Here is a 17,749-nt window from a genome sequence, read left to right on the forward strand (position 1 = left end):
ACAAGGTCACCTGCTTTATTAGAATCTCCAGTGCTGCCTGACCTCAGGGAGGAGGATGCCTGGAAAGAGCAGTGAGCTGCAAAAGGGGCTGGTGTGAGCATTGAAGCTAAGCAGTAGTTGACATTTGCAGTTGTAGACAACAAGAGCTTTGCCAAACCTGGCCTGGATGTTGGCTGTGACTGGAGAATGGCACCTGGTCAAGTTACAGTGCAAAAATTTGTACAGTGCTACTGTTAAGCAGTTGAGCCTTGTGAGCTCTATTTAGGGCTTGTGCTTATGAAGCAACTGGAATAACATGTTGGGTATGGTGGTAACTCCTCCTCTCTGGCACTTGAATTTAGACTTGGATTTTATTCAGTTTTTTGACCAGGACCTCAGCTGTTTGCAAAGGGGCAAAGCAGGACTTGTGACAGTGGTTCTGAACACCCCTGGCCGTAGAGTTCCACCTGACCTTGGGATTGTCCTTAGATCTACACCAGGAGGTTTCTAATATATCTGAGGAGAAAGAAGACACATCTGCCCCACTTTTATTTTTTATATTCCCCTCTGGTCTAAGTGGGTAATAGAATAAAATGGGAATTGCCCTTGGGTAACTGTCGTGGTTTGACAGTAACCGCCAGGAAGCAGAATTCTCCTTTGTTGGCATAGATTTATGAATAGATTTGTAAGTGCTACATTAAGGCCACCCCTGCTGAAAGGGCCTGACTTCTCCAGTGGTGCCCACTGAGTTCATCCAGGGATGCATTTGCACTTGACCCTGTTGGGAGCCTTCCCTGCTGCTCATTCCAGTCCCTCTTTGTCTCAGCTTTGAGGAGCACACCATGACCATACAGAAGAGTTTCTGTGAACTGTACGCTCTGGCATTTTCCTGTTCCAGTCACTCCAGGAATAATAAATAGCAATGGTAATAAATAAAAGCAGATGCTATAGACTGGAGCTTATGCATGACACATTTTCCAATGTATGTACATTCTAGTACATGAAGTACTCTCTCTCTCTCTGAGTGTATGGTTTAGTTTCTTCTCTGATACCTCTCCAGTGTACTCCTTCAGTGGCAGGAAGCTGGGGTTCTTGGGCTCAGGAGGGAGGCAAAGTAGCCTTCTGCAGATGTGGGTATGGGCAGATGCACCTATAGGCTACAAACAAGCGGTCTGAAAAAGAAGTTCATGCTGAAGGAGTTGGTCTTCCTTACCCAGGTGCATGTGCTTAATGTTTATAAGAATTTTTAAGTGAACACAAATTTTCTTGGGTTTATATCAATTACTGGAGCATGAAAGAAGTTTAAGGGATTTTTAATCTCATGAGATGAGGACCTCCCTAGTTGTAGCTGCAGGTTGTGTATGGATTGCCAGTTAATGCCACCCTTGAATAACAAGGTGTCATACACTGTCTTGTGTTTTACTGAGGTCCTCAGCTGAGGGGAGGGGTGTGTGTGTGAATATGAACATGCTTGTAATGCTTTAGGGCTTGAACTAGTTCCATGTGGAGCCTGCTGGGATGTACCTATGTAATAAAGCTCACGTATGCAGCTGCAGAACACTCTGGTCAGAGTTAAACAGGCTTCATTGCATGAAGCAGTGGACATACCTAGTCCATATCAGCAAAAATATGTGCATGTGTATCAAATTCAGTTAGATCACCACTCTTGACTTTCTCTTGCTTGAGCTGCAAAAGGAAATGGTACTGGTTTGGACCACGTGACCCCTCTGTGGCGTCCTCAAACTTTGCTCATTCTGCGATTCTGATTCTGCCTCACACCTACGGAAGTGGAAGGTTTTGTTTCAGATTAAGTGAAGAATATTCCATTAAGTGAAACCAATTTTGATTGAACTAGTGAGCTTGTTTTGAGGAGAGGTCTCCAGTTTTATCAGCGGTCAGTCTTGAACCTTCAGTGTTCAGCATTAAAGCCTGCTAAGCCAAAACCAGAAAATCAATGAATTAAATAGATTTGGTCATCAATAACAAGAAGAGACTGACAAGACAAAAAGAAATAAATGTAATGTTTTTAATGCTGATTTGAGCAGCCTTACATGAAGACAAAGCACCAAACATTAAGTGTCTCTCAGCAAAGCCTAACAGCATTGTCTGGCTGTCCAGACCCACCTCTTTTTCAGTATTCATCATTGAAGGGGTACTCTGGATGGTCACGCCACCTGTGGAAAGGTCAGATTGGACAAGTGAGCTCCTTGGGTGAAGCAAGATATCAAATCACTGCAGTATGCCTGTGCCCAGCAAACCTCTTTCTTGCAATATATATGTGGCCTTCATGGAAGGCTATTCTACTTACTCAGAAGCTGTTCTGCCCTGAATAACTGCCCCTGCAGAGTTGGAAGCAAGCCTGTGTATTTAAGGAGAGGATGATGAAGGACCATTTTTCAGGCCTACAGACTGCATATCTTATGGAGAGATGGGGAAAATCAACAGGACTCTGGATGTCAACTATTCTCACTAATTAACTCAGGTGAGTAGAAGTGTTTTAGGAAAGGGGGATGACTTCACCATGTGTGCACTGTATAAAGAGAAGACTTTGTTCAGATGTCTAGAAAGATGCCTAGAAATAAGGGCTATGTGTGAAGAAGAGGTAGAGACACCAGACTGTTCTTCTTGGTCTTATGCCCTTAGAGCTGGCATGAACAGGTCTGGGTCTAGGGTGGTGCTTTCCCCAGGCAGCTGCCATACCTAAACTAGCTCAGCCTACATGTAGATACTCTGCTGCATCTACAGTGGCAGAGAATTTACAAATAAGCTTTGGGATGACCCAGTTCAGGGGAGGAAGGGGTGGTCATGGGTGCATCCTAACAAAGACAGAGACATTTCAGGCATTTTTTTAGAAACTGCATGCTCAGGGAAGATGCACGATCCAGGATTATTGTAAAAAGCAAGAAGAATATTCCCAGGGTCAACTTCAGGTGAAAAAATAACACTGTGTTTGCCCATTATTGGCAGACTTGAGAGAGAGGTAGCTGTTTTCTGTTGTGGGTTTTCTTGTTTGTTTGAGAAGCTGATGCTAAATCACAAGCCCTGGCTTGACAAACACTTTCCATTAGCGAAATGAAAAATTTCTGAAGAGCATTCTCAGGTGCACCATGGCAGCTGGCTGCCTTGCCTTACAGCACAGCGCAACAAATACTGGCATTTATCCAGCTGTGAATTGTTCCAGTCTGGGAAGGACACGTTTCACAATATTGAAGGTAACTAACTGGAAGGCATCAAACATTTTGAATTGGTTGTGTCAAAACATTTCATTCCAATATTCAGCCAAGATCAAGTGTTTACACATTAACAGATTGAGTTGGTTAAAAGAAATCCCAAAAACCAAAACAAGCTGCAACACTTTGGCTTATTTGACTTCAGTATAATTTGATGATGTCTGAGTTGCCAGTGTCATTATCTCTACTTTTCATCTATTGAGCATGCTTGCTAATCAGATCTCACATATTCAAAAGTCTGAGTCCTTTGAGTGAAAATTATTCACTTGGAGGAAGGAGTCAGTGCAGCTTGGCATAACTGGTAAGGAAAAGCATCCATAGCAGAGAATGTGAGCATAAGATAAATCAAGCAGATACATTAATGTAAAACAGAAATCTGCTTCCAGATTTCTCCAAGAGGAGAAGAAACAATTTCAGATTAAGATTTCCTGAAGTACTCATGTTTTTATGAAACCTCTATTTTCTTCTCAGATGCTTAACTTGCTAATTCATTCCACTGATTGCATTATCCTGTTTGCATGGGCTTACTCATACCATCAGAACAACAGGTTTGCACACAGTACCCTTATAGTAGCTGATAAGGGGAAGAACCAGAGAAAAGCTGGATTTTTCCATTCCTGCTGGCATGTGCATCACAGTAGTCAAAGGTTTTCCACGAAGTTGACTAACCAAAAGTCTCTCTGTATCGTGGTTTGGCTTTTTCAGATACAGATTGCTGGACGAAATAAGAAATGTGTTTAGGCTGGTAATTTGTCTGATGCAGTGTCAATGCCAGGCACTTCAGTGTGGTAACGCAGAGTAGGCATATATATCTATATATATAAATCTATATATCTGCTCCTTACGTGGCAACATCACTTTTCCAATAAGGCTTTTTTTTTCATAGCTGAGATCAGATTGTACTTAAACATTTTTCCCCAAACATGGAGCTCTTGTGAAAACTAGAGCTGCCAATGCCCCTCCTGTTTTCCTTATCCTTGATGGCCTCCTGTGACCAAATTCAGTCTAATAAAGCAAAGCATTTAACTTACTAGTATTTTAGATTGATGGCTTAGAAAGTTCTTCCCCTGTGGGCATTTGCAGTCTTTAACTTTGCTTCTTGGAAAGGGTCTTGAATTTGCACCAAGGTTACATTTTGTGTATATAGTCTTCAAAATTTAAATGATGCTATAACTCAATTTTGCTATATAAAACCAGACTATGGCAGATGCCAAAACACACTTAAGAATCTCCTAGGCCATTTGTGAGAAGCCTACTGCAACTAAGTACTGCTAATTGATGGAAGACTATTTTAAGTTTTAAGAAACTAAAGCTTCAGAGCACCTGGCTGAGCTTAAATGTGAAAAATGAACTCCATTATGATGCTTTTAACTTAGTGCATATTTTTGATCATATTTATGCAGCACAGTAAGTGGTTTGTTTGTTTTTTTGCAACATTTCCCTGTATCTTTTGAGCAATGGTCAACATTTTAGAGTGCTATTGATGCTGTTATCAATGCTTTTCATTTCACGCTACAACTTAGCAGGACACAGATCATCTAAGGTAAAAAGAGAAATGCGTGGAAATCAATCTCTAGCATTTGGCTACTTATTGAGTGCCCTGGAAAGGGGAAAGCAAAGTTTGGCCATAAGCTGTAGATGCTTTTGAGCTGAAGGATAAACAGCCTCATCCTCTGGAAGAGAGGGGTTGTTGGCTAGGTCTGAGCTTTCAGGTGAAGCAAAACTATATTGGGTGGTAAGCTTTAGGTGACAAGCAGCAAGAGATCAAGCCTTGATTGATCTCAGAAGAGATAATTAGGAAGTGGTCTAGCAGTCAAACAAGCTTTCTGTTCTTCTGTTTTTCTTAGAAGCAGGTACAAATCAATTTTATTTGAACTTCAGCTCCAATATCCACACTTCTAGATAGGGATGATGCTATGCCTTATCAGTGTCTGAGACCACCATTCCCACATAGCAGAAGGAGTTTAAGGAGATGGAGGAGAAACGGAATAGGAAGATACACTCACAGCATATTCAGGCTGCATTAGAAGTCTCTCATGTTTAAGCCTTACCTTAGAATAGGGTTGTTTATGCAAAAGTTAATATTAAAAGGAAGTTTTGTTTTTTTTTTTTTTTAATTCTCTGAAAGAACAGGAATGCTCTGTGAGGATCTAGGATTTCTCCTGTACTTACATTAACAGTTCCACATAACGAACATTTTTGTTCAGGGCTTCAATTTCTTTCATCTCTTTCTCAGTGAGGGAGAAGTCAAAGATCTAATGGAAGAGATGTTAGGAAGGCATTAGCATTTCTTGTCATAATCAACCTTCATATGTTCCAGTTTTCAGAAGTACAATCCCTTCTTCTCCCTGTATCTCTCCCAGAAACCCATGCTTACTTGCATTTGCAGGAGTCTCAAGGACATGAATAAGCCCAGTCACATTTGCCTACATCTCTTTTGCAAGAAGTGGAAGGTAGTCTGGCAATATTGAGCCACCAGCTTTGAAAGCAGTGTATTTCCAGGGAAAGTAGGGAGCAGTGTGAGTACTGAGTGCTGCAAGGGATGCAGGAACAAAATCATCTTATTTTTGGGTGGTAGTCAAACCAAATGTTTTCTGGTGCCGTGGTTGTGAACCTTTCTGTCACAGTTGTGTGCAGCAAGCCTTCCCTAGCAGAGCTGTCCCATATCTGAAGATGGGACAGAACAATCAGTCCTTCCTGAGCTCCTGCAGCCTTGACCTACTGAGTCGCCTCATCTTGCTTGTGCTGCTCACTGCAGCAACTGGTGCTCTGGGACACACCACCAGCTGGAGCTTTAGCTGCTCCAGAGGGTAAAAAGACACCAACATTTCCTCTATGCACTGCTCCGTTATTGTCATACCTTGTTACTATTTAGTGGTAGGGACAAGAAGCATCAAATGTGGCAAAGTTTGCCATTGGTCAAGTCTTACATATGTCTGCAGAAAAAACGGGGAAATTACCTTCTATAGGGGCTAAGCCAATGTAAGTGGATTTGTCCATGTTCTACTGGGGTATGAATTTACCTGGAAATTCTCTCTGATGCGTTGTGGATTGAAACTTTTTGGGATCACCACCACACCTCGCTGGACATTGAAACGCAAAGCAATCTGTGCCGCAGTCTTGTTGTACTTCTTGCCAATGGCATTCAGCACAGGATCCTTCAGTAAAGGAGGAGAGGACACATTTACCCTGGAAAAAAAGTGGGAAGAAAACAAAAGCCTCCTAATCTTTAATGTCAAAACATAGGGGCATCTATTTGTTTGTGGACAGAACACTGCACCTTTTGACAAATAGGGTGAAAGACGAGAGAAAAGCTTTGCCTCTTAGGTTGGCGCATTGTCAAAGGCAACATCCTGTGTGATGTCCTAACGTTGACTTCGTTTCTCCTTCCTCACCTAAGCCTCACACATTCCCTCTTCCAAACACTTGCCTTCTCTTAGAAAAGACCTAAGGCAACCTCCAATGCAGACACCTGGCATTCTTTGATGACAGCATTTAGCAGGAGTGTTGAAAGTTTACACTCACAACAGTAATATTTAGACACTGAGGTTCAAAACCACTTTAAAAAATGGGGGCAGAGGTATTTTACATGGAGATACAGCAGTGGAGAACTATGTTTCCCTGGATATTGTCCCTCTATTTGAAAGTAACATGGGGACTTACCATGATTCATCCCTTGAGGTTCCCAATGGGCTGTACCCAACAATAACAATGTCATGTTGTCTGCAAAATTCTAGGAGTTTGGGTTGGGTGAAGTAGGGATGGCATTCTACCTGCAAGAGTAGCATGGAAAGAATGACTAATCCACAGGACCAGACACAGAAGCAGAAGATATCCCAATATTTGTGATAGCTACAGACCAGGTTATGCTTTCAGGAAAGGATAGATGTAAATTAGGAAGCAGGGAAACACCATCTGTGGTTACTATTTGTCCAAGACTGAGCACCAAGATGTTTCCTATTACCATCCAAGTAACAGTTGCATCTGGACAGTTTTCCTTATCTCCTGTTAATAGGCCCATCAATGTCTCGCCTCATGACTCAGAGATAACACTCTCCAAGAGCCAGTTCTGTTTAACAGGTGATTAAGAACACACCTTGTGACTCAAAATAACATCAGCCCATTGTGAGATGCTCCGCTCAGGGGGAGAAGCTAGGCATTCCCACCTGGATAAATCCAGGAATTTCTAGACAGAAAGGCAGCCTTTCCACAGTTTTCCAAGAAGACACAGCAACCACATCTGCCACTCCAAGAGGACTGCGGCCACTCCAATTTGGACTGCTACCAGCATGCTGGCCAAAGCGGGTGTCAGGTTGTATTCTGACTTTGCCAGTGGTCTTCCTTTTGTATCATTGTGTGTATTTTTGTCTTTTGTTTTCCCTTTTCCCAGTAAATTGTATTTCTGACTTGGAGTCTCTCACTGGTTTTGCTTTCAAACCAGAACACTATTCTAATTGTACATTGCTGGGTTATTGATTTTTTTATTAATTTTTTTTGGTGGGCAGCAGATTAATATCTGCAACCATAATTTGGCTGCAGGGAACTTTTATTGGCCTGCAGTGGAAAGGTGGCAATAAGTGGGGATTATGGAGGTGAGGCAAGCTCACTAGACGAGTAGATTGAGAAGGCAACCCATCTCATGTGGGTCAGCTCTCCATTTCTCTGCCTCTTGCATTCAGGATGACTAATCTGATGTTGTTTTAAGGGAAGTGTTGGCACAAACTGTCCGAGTTAGAAAGGTGGTGGGGGGCGGTATTCAAAAGGTGAGATTATGACCTTGTTGCAAGCTCTGCCCTCCCATTTTGCAAACGCAGTTCCCTCACCAGCATGGATTTTCTGGCTGTGGTCTCAGACTCTGGGAAATGGATGTCTAAAAGGTGACAGAGCAACCACTGTTTGCAGTGGTTGCTATCTGGCAAGTCTGAAGCTATCTGGCACTTCTATGCTTGCTGGCCAGCTGCCCTAAGCCGAGTTTAATCTTTTGCCTGGTTTTCCTCGACCCCAGGAAGCATCAGCAATGCTCAGTGTAGTCTTAGGGGCATGCCAGAAACAGCAATTGCATTTTGCACCCGCTGGGCATGTTAATACCAGGGAAGGGTGCTGGAATTTCCTATTCTCACAGGCAGCCTTTCCCTCCAGGCCAAATACAGAAATGAAAGCTGTGGCCAGCCTCCTTGCCATGCCTCATGGCCATTCCAGCCCTCCAGGCCACGTGCTGGGAGTGGGAAGTTGGTCCTGGTCAGTCCCTGGCCTCATCTCTATTACTGCTAATGTGGATATTTGTGCCAGACGAGTCAGAAGGGCTTCCCAGAGATTTCTAGGAAATGCAGAGACCTGCCAAATGCTAGAGCCAAAGGTACTAGGCACTCAGATGGGTCGCTGTCACTTGTCACCTTCTCAGAGCCCTGCTGCTGTAATTTAACTCAGATGTGCCTGTCATCCTCATGGGGTTGTTCAGCTCGGGCCAGTCACGTAACAGGGTCTCCTTTAATTGGACTTTTTCTCTATCTCTTACAAATGTCTTATAGGAAAAGTACAAGAGAGCAAGTACAGAAAATTCAGGATGGCTTTTACACTTGAGAAGCCTGGAGTGACTCAGGATCTGTCGGGTTGTGCTGGTGTCAACTAAGGTAGACATGGCTTCATTGAGCACTGGTTAGATCTGAAATTACTTTCTTGGGAATTTTTGGACTTGAAGTAAGGTACATGGCAGAAATCTAAGATCTGCTTTGACTCAGCATTCAATCTTGTTATAGAGCCTTGGCGCAGAGGCACCAGTTTTATAGTCCTGGAGCAGAAACTGAGGAAAGTGATTGCTCCAGAGCCTTCCAATATTGATCTTTAGCCTAGATAGGAAGAGTAATATTTTCAAGCTAGAAATGGAAGTATGAAGGGCAGCATCTGTGGCAAAGTACACATCGCCTTTCTGTGTGTTTGCTATCCCCAAATGGCAGTGGCTCCATGGTAGGCACTGCCCTTGGCTTGCAGTCATACCTGGTTGCTGACAGGTTTGTACTTAAGTCCTGGCTTGCTCATGATCATCTCCAGTTGCCTGCGGTTGAAATTGGATACTCCAATAGACTTTGCCAAGCCTGCATCTTTGCATGCCTCCAGAGCCTGCAAAGAAAGCAAAGACAAGAGAAGTCCCACGTGTTGGCTTGATTTCTTGGAGCATGCGTTTTAGAGAGAGGTGGAAGATAGACCATTGAGACCGTTTGCTGCAGCAGAACTAACAGCTCTATTAGCATGAAGGCTGGTGCTGTCCAGACAAACCAAACTCTATTCCTGTGTTGACCTGCTTTCCAGACCAAGCCCTAATGTTTTTTACCTTATGTGAGGGTAGAATTTGTCTGGAGAGCAGAAAGATTTAACCTTGAGGTATAGATACTTAAGTGCCAGGCAACTGCTTTTAGGGAGTTTTGCTTACTTTATGCTGCTTTAGCAGTGCCTCAAAGCTGGAGAAGGCAAAGTGAACAAAACAGATTGCTTTCCTGATAAGTTAATTCACTCCTTTTGATTGTAAGACAGTTTTTTTATATGAAGTCTTTATCCAGTGAAATCCCCTAAATATCTGGCAAGGCACATCACAAAACCTGCACAGAAAACTTCAGTACGGTATCAAGCAGAAAAAAAAAAGGTGGATGGGAGAGAGGCATTCTAGATATTTTGCACTTCAGACAAATCCTAGTAGCTGAGAAACTCTTATGAATACTGGATATGAATATGTTCCGTGGTCTTTGTTACCTTAATCTGCTGGGTTGTTAAGGGGAAAGGGGGTCCTTTCCTATGGTCTTCCCCTTTGCTGCCTGAAACTCCACACACAAATAATTCAGTGACTCTTTGAGGCAGAGCAGACCCCACCACGGAGCTGGATGCCCTTCCAGGTTTTGTTATTGTTTCTGTCTTACAGGAGCTGAAAGCAGGGAAGTAAGAGGCACTGTGTGTTTGATGACCTCTAGTTGGCCTCATATGCCTTCTATCACTCAGTGACAAGTCAGAAAATACAGTTATCTGGATTAATTTTTGCCAGCTAGCACCACACAGAGTGAAATTATCTGGATTGAATTGAACCATTTTAATTCAGATTAATGCTGCTATTTGCAGACACTCACCACCACCTATTTTTCTCTTGGCTTATTAGCTGAAGAGAGTGGCCTGCTATAGAATAACCTTTACATTAAACACCAGCTCAAAGATAAAAATGTAGCAGTGTTGGGAGAGCTCAGATGCTTGTAACATCTGAGTAACCATTCTGTGACATGAGGTGAATGAACTGCATCAGCCAAATTCAAATGTAATATAAACAGCTAACGTGGAAGTCCCCCTTCCCTCTGAGACCCAGCCTGGATGGCTCAGCTGCCAAGGGAAAGTTCAGGCCCCCTCTGGGCTCTCTCCCCCTTCAAAATTTCACCATTCTTCATCTTCATCTGCTGTACCTCGAGTAGAGCTAAACTGGGACATGACTATCCAGATCTGGACAGTGCAAGTTGAAGTGGAGCACATAGTAGTACCTCTTATCTCTCTTGGTGTGAACTGGATGTAATTAGTGATGCTATTTCATCAGGTCTGGTGCAGAGGGAGAGCTGAGCAACTCTGGCCATAGGTGTCCATGGCTTTGAGATGCAGAAATGTGAGGAGATTGCTAGTATCATTTTCTTCCTCCCCCAAGATCCTGAAGCCAAGTGACACTAGGCTTAGTGAGACATCTGCCTAAAGGACTAGAGCACATCACAAACAAATCTAGGGTGCAATCTTTCAGGCAAATGCTACTTCCCTCCAAGTTTTCTTGGCAGAAAAATCTTGTGTTCCCATCTGATAAGTAAATTTAGAAGTGAGCGAACTTGTTATAATGGCAAGTTGGGGAGGAGTTTTGAGTGGGGAGGTGTTGGTTCTTCTTTTTTTTTAATAGGTTTTTTTTTGGTTGATTGTTTGGGGTTTCTTTATGGTGAGCTTTAGGGCAAAATCTGTTTTTTCCTGCAAGTGAAAAGATTTTATTTTTTTCAAGATGACCTAGTCTCTTCTGAGGGCTCTAACTTTCTCTTTCTGTGAAGATCTGATAAAGGGGAAGGATTGATAAAAACCTAATGATAGGTAGGTTGTGAATGTAGAGTGCACTCTCTTAAAGAGGGAATGTAGATGTCTGATGTTTCAGTGTTTTGTTATAAAAATAATTAAATGACAGCAAAAAGAAACATGCTTAAAGAATGCTTAAGGATAGAAGTAAAATTTATCCATGGAGCTAGTAGAATTCGATCCATTTGCCCTGGCAATTTGCTTCAGTTATGTTTATGAAAACCTCAAGTAAAAATGAGAATGAATATCTGTGGGTTTAGGGCATATATGGATTGATGTTGTGTTTGCTTACCTCCCAAGTGGCACATAAGTCTGTCTCATGATAGATAAATTTTCCATTTTCATCTTTTGGGTAGAGTGCATCTCCAGGCTGAAAAGTAAAACCATACTGCTGTGCTTTAAAGAAAAATTTTTCATTCCTTAGAGCAAAAACTTTTTCACGGGCTCTGTTTCTACTAGTAAACAGGAAAAAAAATGAGTAGTTTTCTGAAACACCCTAAGTTCAGCAGGTCATTCATGCTGGGCTTACCACATCCTCGTCTGCTGGATCGTCCTTGGACACACTCCTGAACTGTCACATGAGAGTACACTCAGGAGTTCCTGGATGGTCTTGTTTTTCAGTAAACTTTTGACCTTTATGTTATGGCATCCAAAAGACTCATCTTCTTACAAAGGGCTGGGTTAGAGTACCAGCCTGTATTGTCTTCTACTTCTTTGCTCTTCGTTTTGGCCCTTCCCTCGCTTCCTGCTTGTGTCCTAGGCACTTGGGAACTGGACTGAGCTGGTACTCTCCCCAACAGCTGGAGAGTCCAGAAGGTACTGGCAGTAAGGGCTATTGGCATAGCTAGCCTCTTAAGTGCATTATCCACCTTTCTTTGGGAACTAGAAACTCTTTTTCTACTCTGTAGTCTTCAGAGATGATTTATGAGCTGATAGCTCACAAGCACAGCTTTCTCTTATTTGCTGGTTATTTCATTGCTGTTGCAGGCAATGCATTAACACCTCCCTCCCTTGTGTCTGATCACAATTTCACTTTTGTGTTTTGCTGGGGTTTGGTTTTTCTTTTTTTTTTTTGAACAAAAACCCTTCGGTGATGTTTGACATTTGATCTGACTTCAAACCACTACATTTCAAAGGCCTGGGTACAAGATGTTGATGTGGTAACTCCTTGGGAACATGCAGCTGTGACTAATATGATCAGTAACTATCACCTCCCAATTCAGTTGAGTTCAAATCCAAGGCATTTAATGGGAAAACTGAGCCTAAGGAAAACACAGCCTCAGATTTCAGAGGGCCAAGGTCTCAGTTACAGGCATAAGCCTCTCTCCTCCGAATGTGCTGATTTTCCTCAGAGAATTCCACAAAGACAACTTGTTGCTTTTGTTGCTCTGTCTTGCTGGCAAAAGAGAATATCTTGACTAGAAGGAGGTAGGTAGCTGTTGGGTACATTTTTTTCTATTAGAAGGCAAAGTGTTTGCCATCATAACATGAGGTGGAAAAGCATTATTTGCAAAACCACCCCATGGTATTTTGGAAAAAAACATTCATCCCATGATACCCCAGCATATTTTCCAAGGACTGCAAGTTCAACATGTTAAACAGTTGGACCTGTTTAATTTTAGTAAATGAGTCTGAATTCAGGACATTTTTACTCTGCTCCACTTCTAATTCACTCACTTTTATTCAACTTTTTTATAGAAATCAATAGGCAGCAATTATATCAGCTGATTTATCATCCTCCTATTTTCTTCTATCATTTGTGTTTTAAAAATGAACCAAGTCAGGATGAATGGTGCTTGAAGATTAACTTCTCTTGTTTAGAGATGTGGTGTGAACTACTGTGGATTTCTATAGTGATCATTTCCTCCTCCTCCTACCTGCAGAGAATTCTGCAAGTTGTTGAAGTGCAGTTGTCTCTGCTCAATAGTTCCCAGGCAAAACTTGCTCTACCAGGTGATCTTTTTATGAAAGGGAATTTCTGAATGGAAGAACTGCCTGCAGATGGATGAAGTGCTGAGAGAAAGGCAGTGTTTTGATGGTGACAGGGTGGTGGTTACGGGATCTTTGAAAAGGTCTTTCAGAAGCTGGTCACATATTTTAGCTCTGGGTTCTCATAAACTACACCGTACCAGTCATCCTAGAAATGCTAATGTCTTCTCTTGCAGTTCTTTTGGAGATAGTCTTGTGTTTTACACTGGATGAAAGGTTTGCTTCATGCTGCTGCAATGAGCACTCAAATTAGTGTGGCAACACAGTACAGCCACTGCCATTATGTGGGATCACATCTTATCGTGTCATGTCCAAAGTCTGGAGGCACTCCAAAAGATACCAGACAGCTTACTTGCTAGTTTAAAACCCAGCAGCTGTTAGCCACTGAGAGGAAAAGTCCTGCTCCCATTATAATTTTCTTACCAACACACATGCAGGAAGACAACTCTGCATATCCCCTTGCTTTCATAAAATGGTCTTTGACAAGCAGGCTTTCTCAGGAAAGCAATTTTGACAACCTGTGAATGCCTGTCCTACAAAAACCGAAGGGCAACAGGAAATCAAATAGTAATGCCAATGGTCTGTTTTGAGTTATTCTTTTAAAATTACAAGATCCTTAGATCTGACTTTTTCAGTGTAACACTAAAATATCTGCTTTCCTATCAGATGACAGAATCATTAGTTTGGGACAGATTTGCAGATTATTTAGTGCACAACTTGATGCTTACTAATGAATCAGTCATTTGAGAAGAGTCCCTGAAAAACATGCTGGTTTTTTACCCCTAAAATACCTGTGGAGTATGAGCTCCCCAGGCAGAGGGAGGGCACATGGTAGCCTGGAGAAGACCTGTTTCTGCTGGTTACTGCCTTGCTAGTGTGGAGGAGCGGAACAACACTGCTGGGGGCTAAAGGCAGGAAGGACAAAAGTCCTGAATGGGGAATCTGTGTGGGGAAAAAATACAGGTAGGCTAATGTTGGGAGGTCAGTGAATAATTTCACCCCACGTGGTGGCCATTCTTGAGCTATTGAAAAGCAGAGGGGCTTTGCTGAGTGGTTCTCTCTGAAGCTATAGTCCTCTTGCTCTGCCTGAAAGCCCTGTGACAAAGCTGGCTGGGCTCTGCAGGGGCATGTTTCTTACTGTTTTCAGGGTGGTACTGTAAGTACTGTCTTAAGTACATCACTGCTTCCAACCAGAGACTGCTTTTGCTAGACTTTTGGGGAGGAAAGCACCAATGCTTGCAGACTAGGGGGGAGTAGGAGTTTCTTAGAGTTACACCTGCATGTTCCTCATCAAAGGCAAACATCACAGGCAGGATGGGTGTATTTGTGAGAGAGAGAACAAAGAAAGGAAACCTGTCACCACTGCAAAAGGATGGGGTTTTTTTGCATTTTGTATTTGACATAGAAAAGTGTATATTATTCAGGAAGAAAGTGACTTATTTTTTTTTCTCCTCTCATGAGAAACATGAATGAATCTCTAGGTCTGCTACTCCTTTAACTACTCAAGATTGTTGATACAAGCCTCAGGGAGTCAGATGTACATTACTTTAAAGCCAGCTGTCTATATCTTTATATTGTGAGACAATGACCTTCACTATGTGGGAGAATGAACTACTAAAGAATACAAACACAAGAAAAGGGAAACAGGAAATTGCTAGTGGTGGGAAATGTTCAGAAATGTACCCAAAAGGATTCCATACATGTGACTGTATAAATAAAATTTTAATATCAGAGTCTAGTTACTCCTATACAGGTCTTAATAGGATATGGCCTCCTCAGGGGGAAAAAAAGGGTTGTAAGTGTAATGTGATAGCCTCATTGGTAAATTGCTTCCCATGTGATAGTTCTGGTAATTTGGAGTCTGCAGCAAAATATGATTTTAATAATCAGAGATCTACCTTTCTTGCAAAAAGAGGCCAGTTTAGAGCTCAAACCTTGTTCCGAAACAATTAACCAACTAATTGCCTGACCCTATTCTCTCTCAGAAAAAAGATTTAATTAGTTCAAAACCACTTAAATGTTTTGAATCTAAATATCTTCATTTCATTTGCCTTTATATCATGTACTTGTAGAGGAAAATCGTAAAGCAAGGTACAAACAGCTGTAAAAGCAGAAAGTTTGTGGACTTGCAAGAGGGAGGCATGAAACTATGATGTGAGCTCCCTGCATTCAAAGGTTTTGCCTACAAGTTGCCCAGAGCCAGCACTATGGGGGAATATCAGACTTGATCATTTAAGAATGAGAGATGGACAACCCATGCTTGGCACCAGTTGGGATCTAGTGAAGATGAGCACTGCAGTTACAGAGATTAAGATCATAATCACATTTTGCCCAGCAGCTTTAATTTGGAACAGAGTAAGGAAACCAAAATTGGTGATGTTTTACCTTTCCCTCTCCCCCTCTGAACTTTGCCCCTGGCCTGTTGCTGCTCTGTATGAGCTCTTTCATCCAGTGATTCTCTCCTCATGGCTCAGAGCGGATTCAGACACATGTACTGCTCAGTTATGGTAATTTTTCAGAGTAGGAGCTGCTCAAGCACTGTTGGGAGACCTGTTCTTCCAGCAGAAACACTCCAAGCAACATCTCTCCTGGCCTGCTCTCACACCACCTTATATATGCCTCTCTTTGGGTGTGCAGTGCACAGAAATACATATATGCAGTATATATCAATATATGTATGTTATCTGCTCAAAATGCTATTGACAACCTAGGCTGGAAGCTGCAAGGAATATGCTAGATGGAGACCTTGGTTCAAGCTAAATTCATGCACTTTTTCCAAGCAATTTTCCTTTTTACCTTGAAAGCCATTGGCAGCTCAATAATGTAGAGGTCAACATAGTCCAGCTGCAGGATCTTCAGGGTTTTCTCCAGCGTGGGACGCACCAGCTCTGGGGGGTGGCAGGTATTCCACAGCTGAGGAGGCAAGCACAGGCTTTCTTTGGGTGCCAGGAGGAACAGAGAGCCAGCTGAAGACCTCCAACACACACTCCCTCCCTCTTGTCCTTCTGACAGAGCCCATTATGCAGAGTGCAAAGATATCATGGTCTCCATCCCTGCAAGACAGAGCTGAGGGCCTTACCTTGCCTTCTGTCAGAGCCAGGTGCAGAGGTTAAGACAGGAATTCTTGCCCAGGACTGATGAAGTATTGACCCAGTAAAGCCATTACATATTTTTTTATTACAAAACAGGTTCTTCTGAGCCGAGTATATTGCAAACTCTTGCTCAATTAACTTAGACAGATTCCTTTTGTTTTCCAAGCATATGCTTTCACTGAAAAACTTTGTTCCCACAAGGAATCTGTGGTCAGTTTTATGCTTGAAGGCAGAAGCTCAGATCATGTGAGTTAGCTATTGAACAGCCAAGCACCAAGCACTAAGAGAATCTTCTAGTTTTCTCCTGTGGTTGGGGAGCCTGGGAGGCTGCCTGACCTAGGCAAGTTTTCTCTTATTCCCTAATCCTCATGGGAAGATGTCTTTGTGTTTAGTCACTGTAATGCAGGTGTGAGTAGTTAAAGCACAGTCTCCTGTACCTCTTTAATGCAAACTGCTTCCTTTCAGGGTTATGCCCCGAGGTTGCTATGGAGTGTGCTCAGCTGGTGAGTGTTCAGCACTATCTCTAACTGAATTCTGCTGATGCAAGTCTCTTGTAAGAACAACACCATAACATGGTAATTAGTAACCAAGAGCTCTTTGTAAACTGATTGAGTTTTGTCAATTTTAACTGCAGCAGAATTAACACACAATAGAAGGCTTTTTTGTGCCATGAATGTGCACAATAAATTGGGTTGTTTTATTTTCATTTTTTTTTCAACTTACAAAACTAACGTGTGGAGTCACATTGCGGTTTTTGTCACTTTTGCTGGTTGGAAAAACCTGCTGTTTGCTGTGGCGTGGGTTTTTGCTCTCCCCGGCTGCACGCGGCTCTTGGGAGCCCGGCTGTGGCGTAGCTTCCACGTGCTGCTGGGGTTTGCTGCCGCGGGTTCCCGGACACGGCTCCCTGTCTCGGGCGTGTGGGCTGGCCAGCCTCTGTTACCGTGTGCTAGGGATCCAGCAAAGAGGAAGGAATTTGTCCATTCACTCCGTGCTTGGCAGGAACGGTTTATTGGTCACGTGGCGCGGTTCGATGGAAAGACGCGACCGCTCCCGGCACTCGCATGGGAGAAAATGGCGTCTGACTGCCGGCGGGATAGGGTTTTATGGAGGGGCGGGGTGAGAGGATCCACGGCCGGCCGGCCAATAGGGGCGGCTGCTGTGGCGGTGACGCCAGCAACAGCGACCAACCAGAGAACCCCGCAGGGGCGGGCACCGAGCCAGAGTGGGCTGAGCGGGATCGTGTGGCCAGCACAGGGTTTCCCGGGGCCGGACGGCAGGGTGGTTACAGGAGCGGCACAGGGGTAAGATCCGGCAGCAGGCAACATGGGGCCAGAAACCACGGGGGGGAACAACGCGGGGGAAATGCGGGATTACAGAACTTGACTT

At 43.1% G+C, this 17,749-nt stretch overlaps 1 protein-coding gene across 1 annotated transcript in view; it reads right to left on the bottom strand.

Moving 5' to 3' along the window:
• Positions 1-1,991: 1,991 nt before the first annotated feature.
• AKR1D1 (aldo-keto reductase family 1 member D1) overlaps positions 1,992-17,749 on the bottom strand; it is a 35,793-nt gene continuing 20,035 nt past the window's right edge. Inside the window, exons 3-9 of the mRNA XM_053978263.1 lie at positions 16,068-16,184; positions 11,575-11,652; positions 9,204-9,326; positions 6,873-6,982; positions 6,233-6,398; positions 5,382-5,464; positions 1,992-2,153 (exon numbers count right to left, since the gene is read on the bottom strand). Coding sequence (XP_053834238.1) covers positions 2,111-2,153; positions 5,382-5,464; positions 6,233-6,398; positions 6,873-6,982; positions 9,204-9,326; positions 11,575-11,652; positions 16,068-16,184 — 720 coding nt within the window. The 3' untranslated portion in view covers positions 1,992-2,110. The remainder of the gene's footprint in view (positions 2,154-5,381; positions 5,465-6,232; positions 6,399-6,872; positions 6,983-9,203; positions 9,327-11,574; positions 11,653-16,067; positions 16,185-17,749) is intronic.

This window comes from Vidua macroura, chromosome 5, assembly GCF_024509145.1.
Source record: "Vidua macroura isolate BioBank_ID:100142 chromosome 5, ASM2450914v1, whole genome shotgun sequence".
Classification (NCBI taxonomy): Eukaryota; Metazoa; Chordata; class Aves; order Passeriformes; family Viduidae; genus Vidua; species Vidua macroura.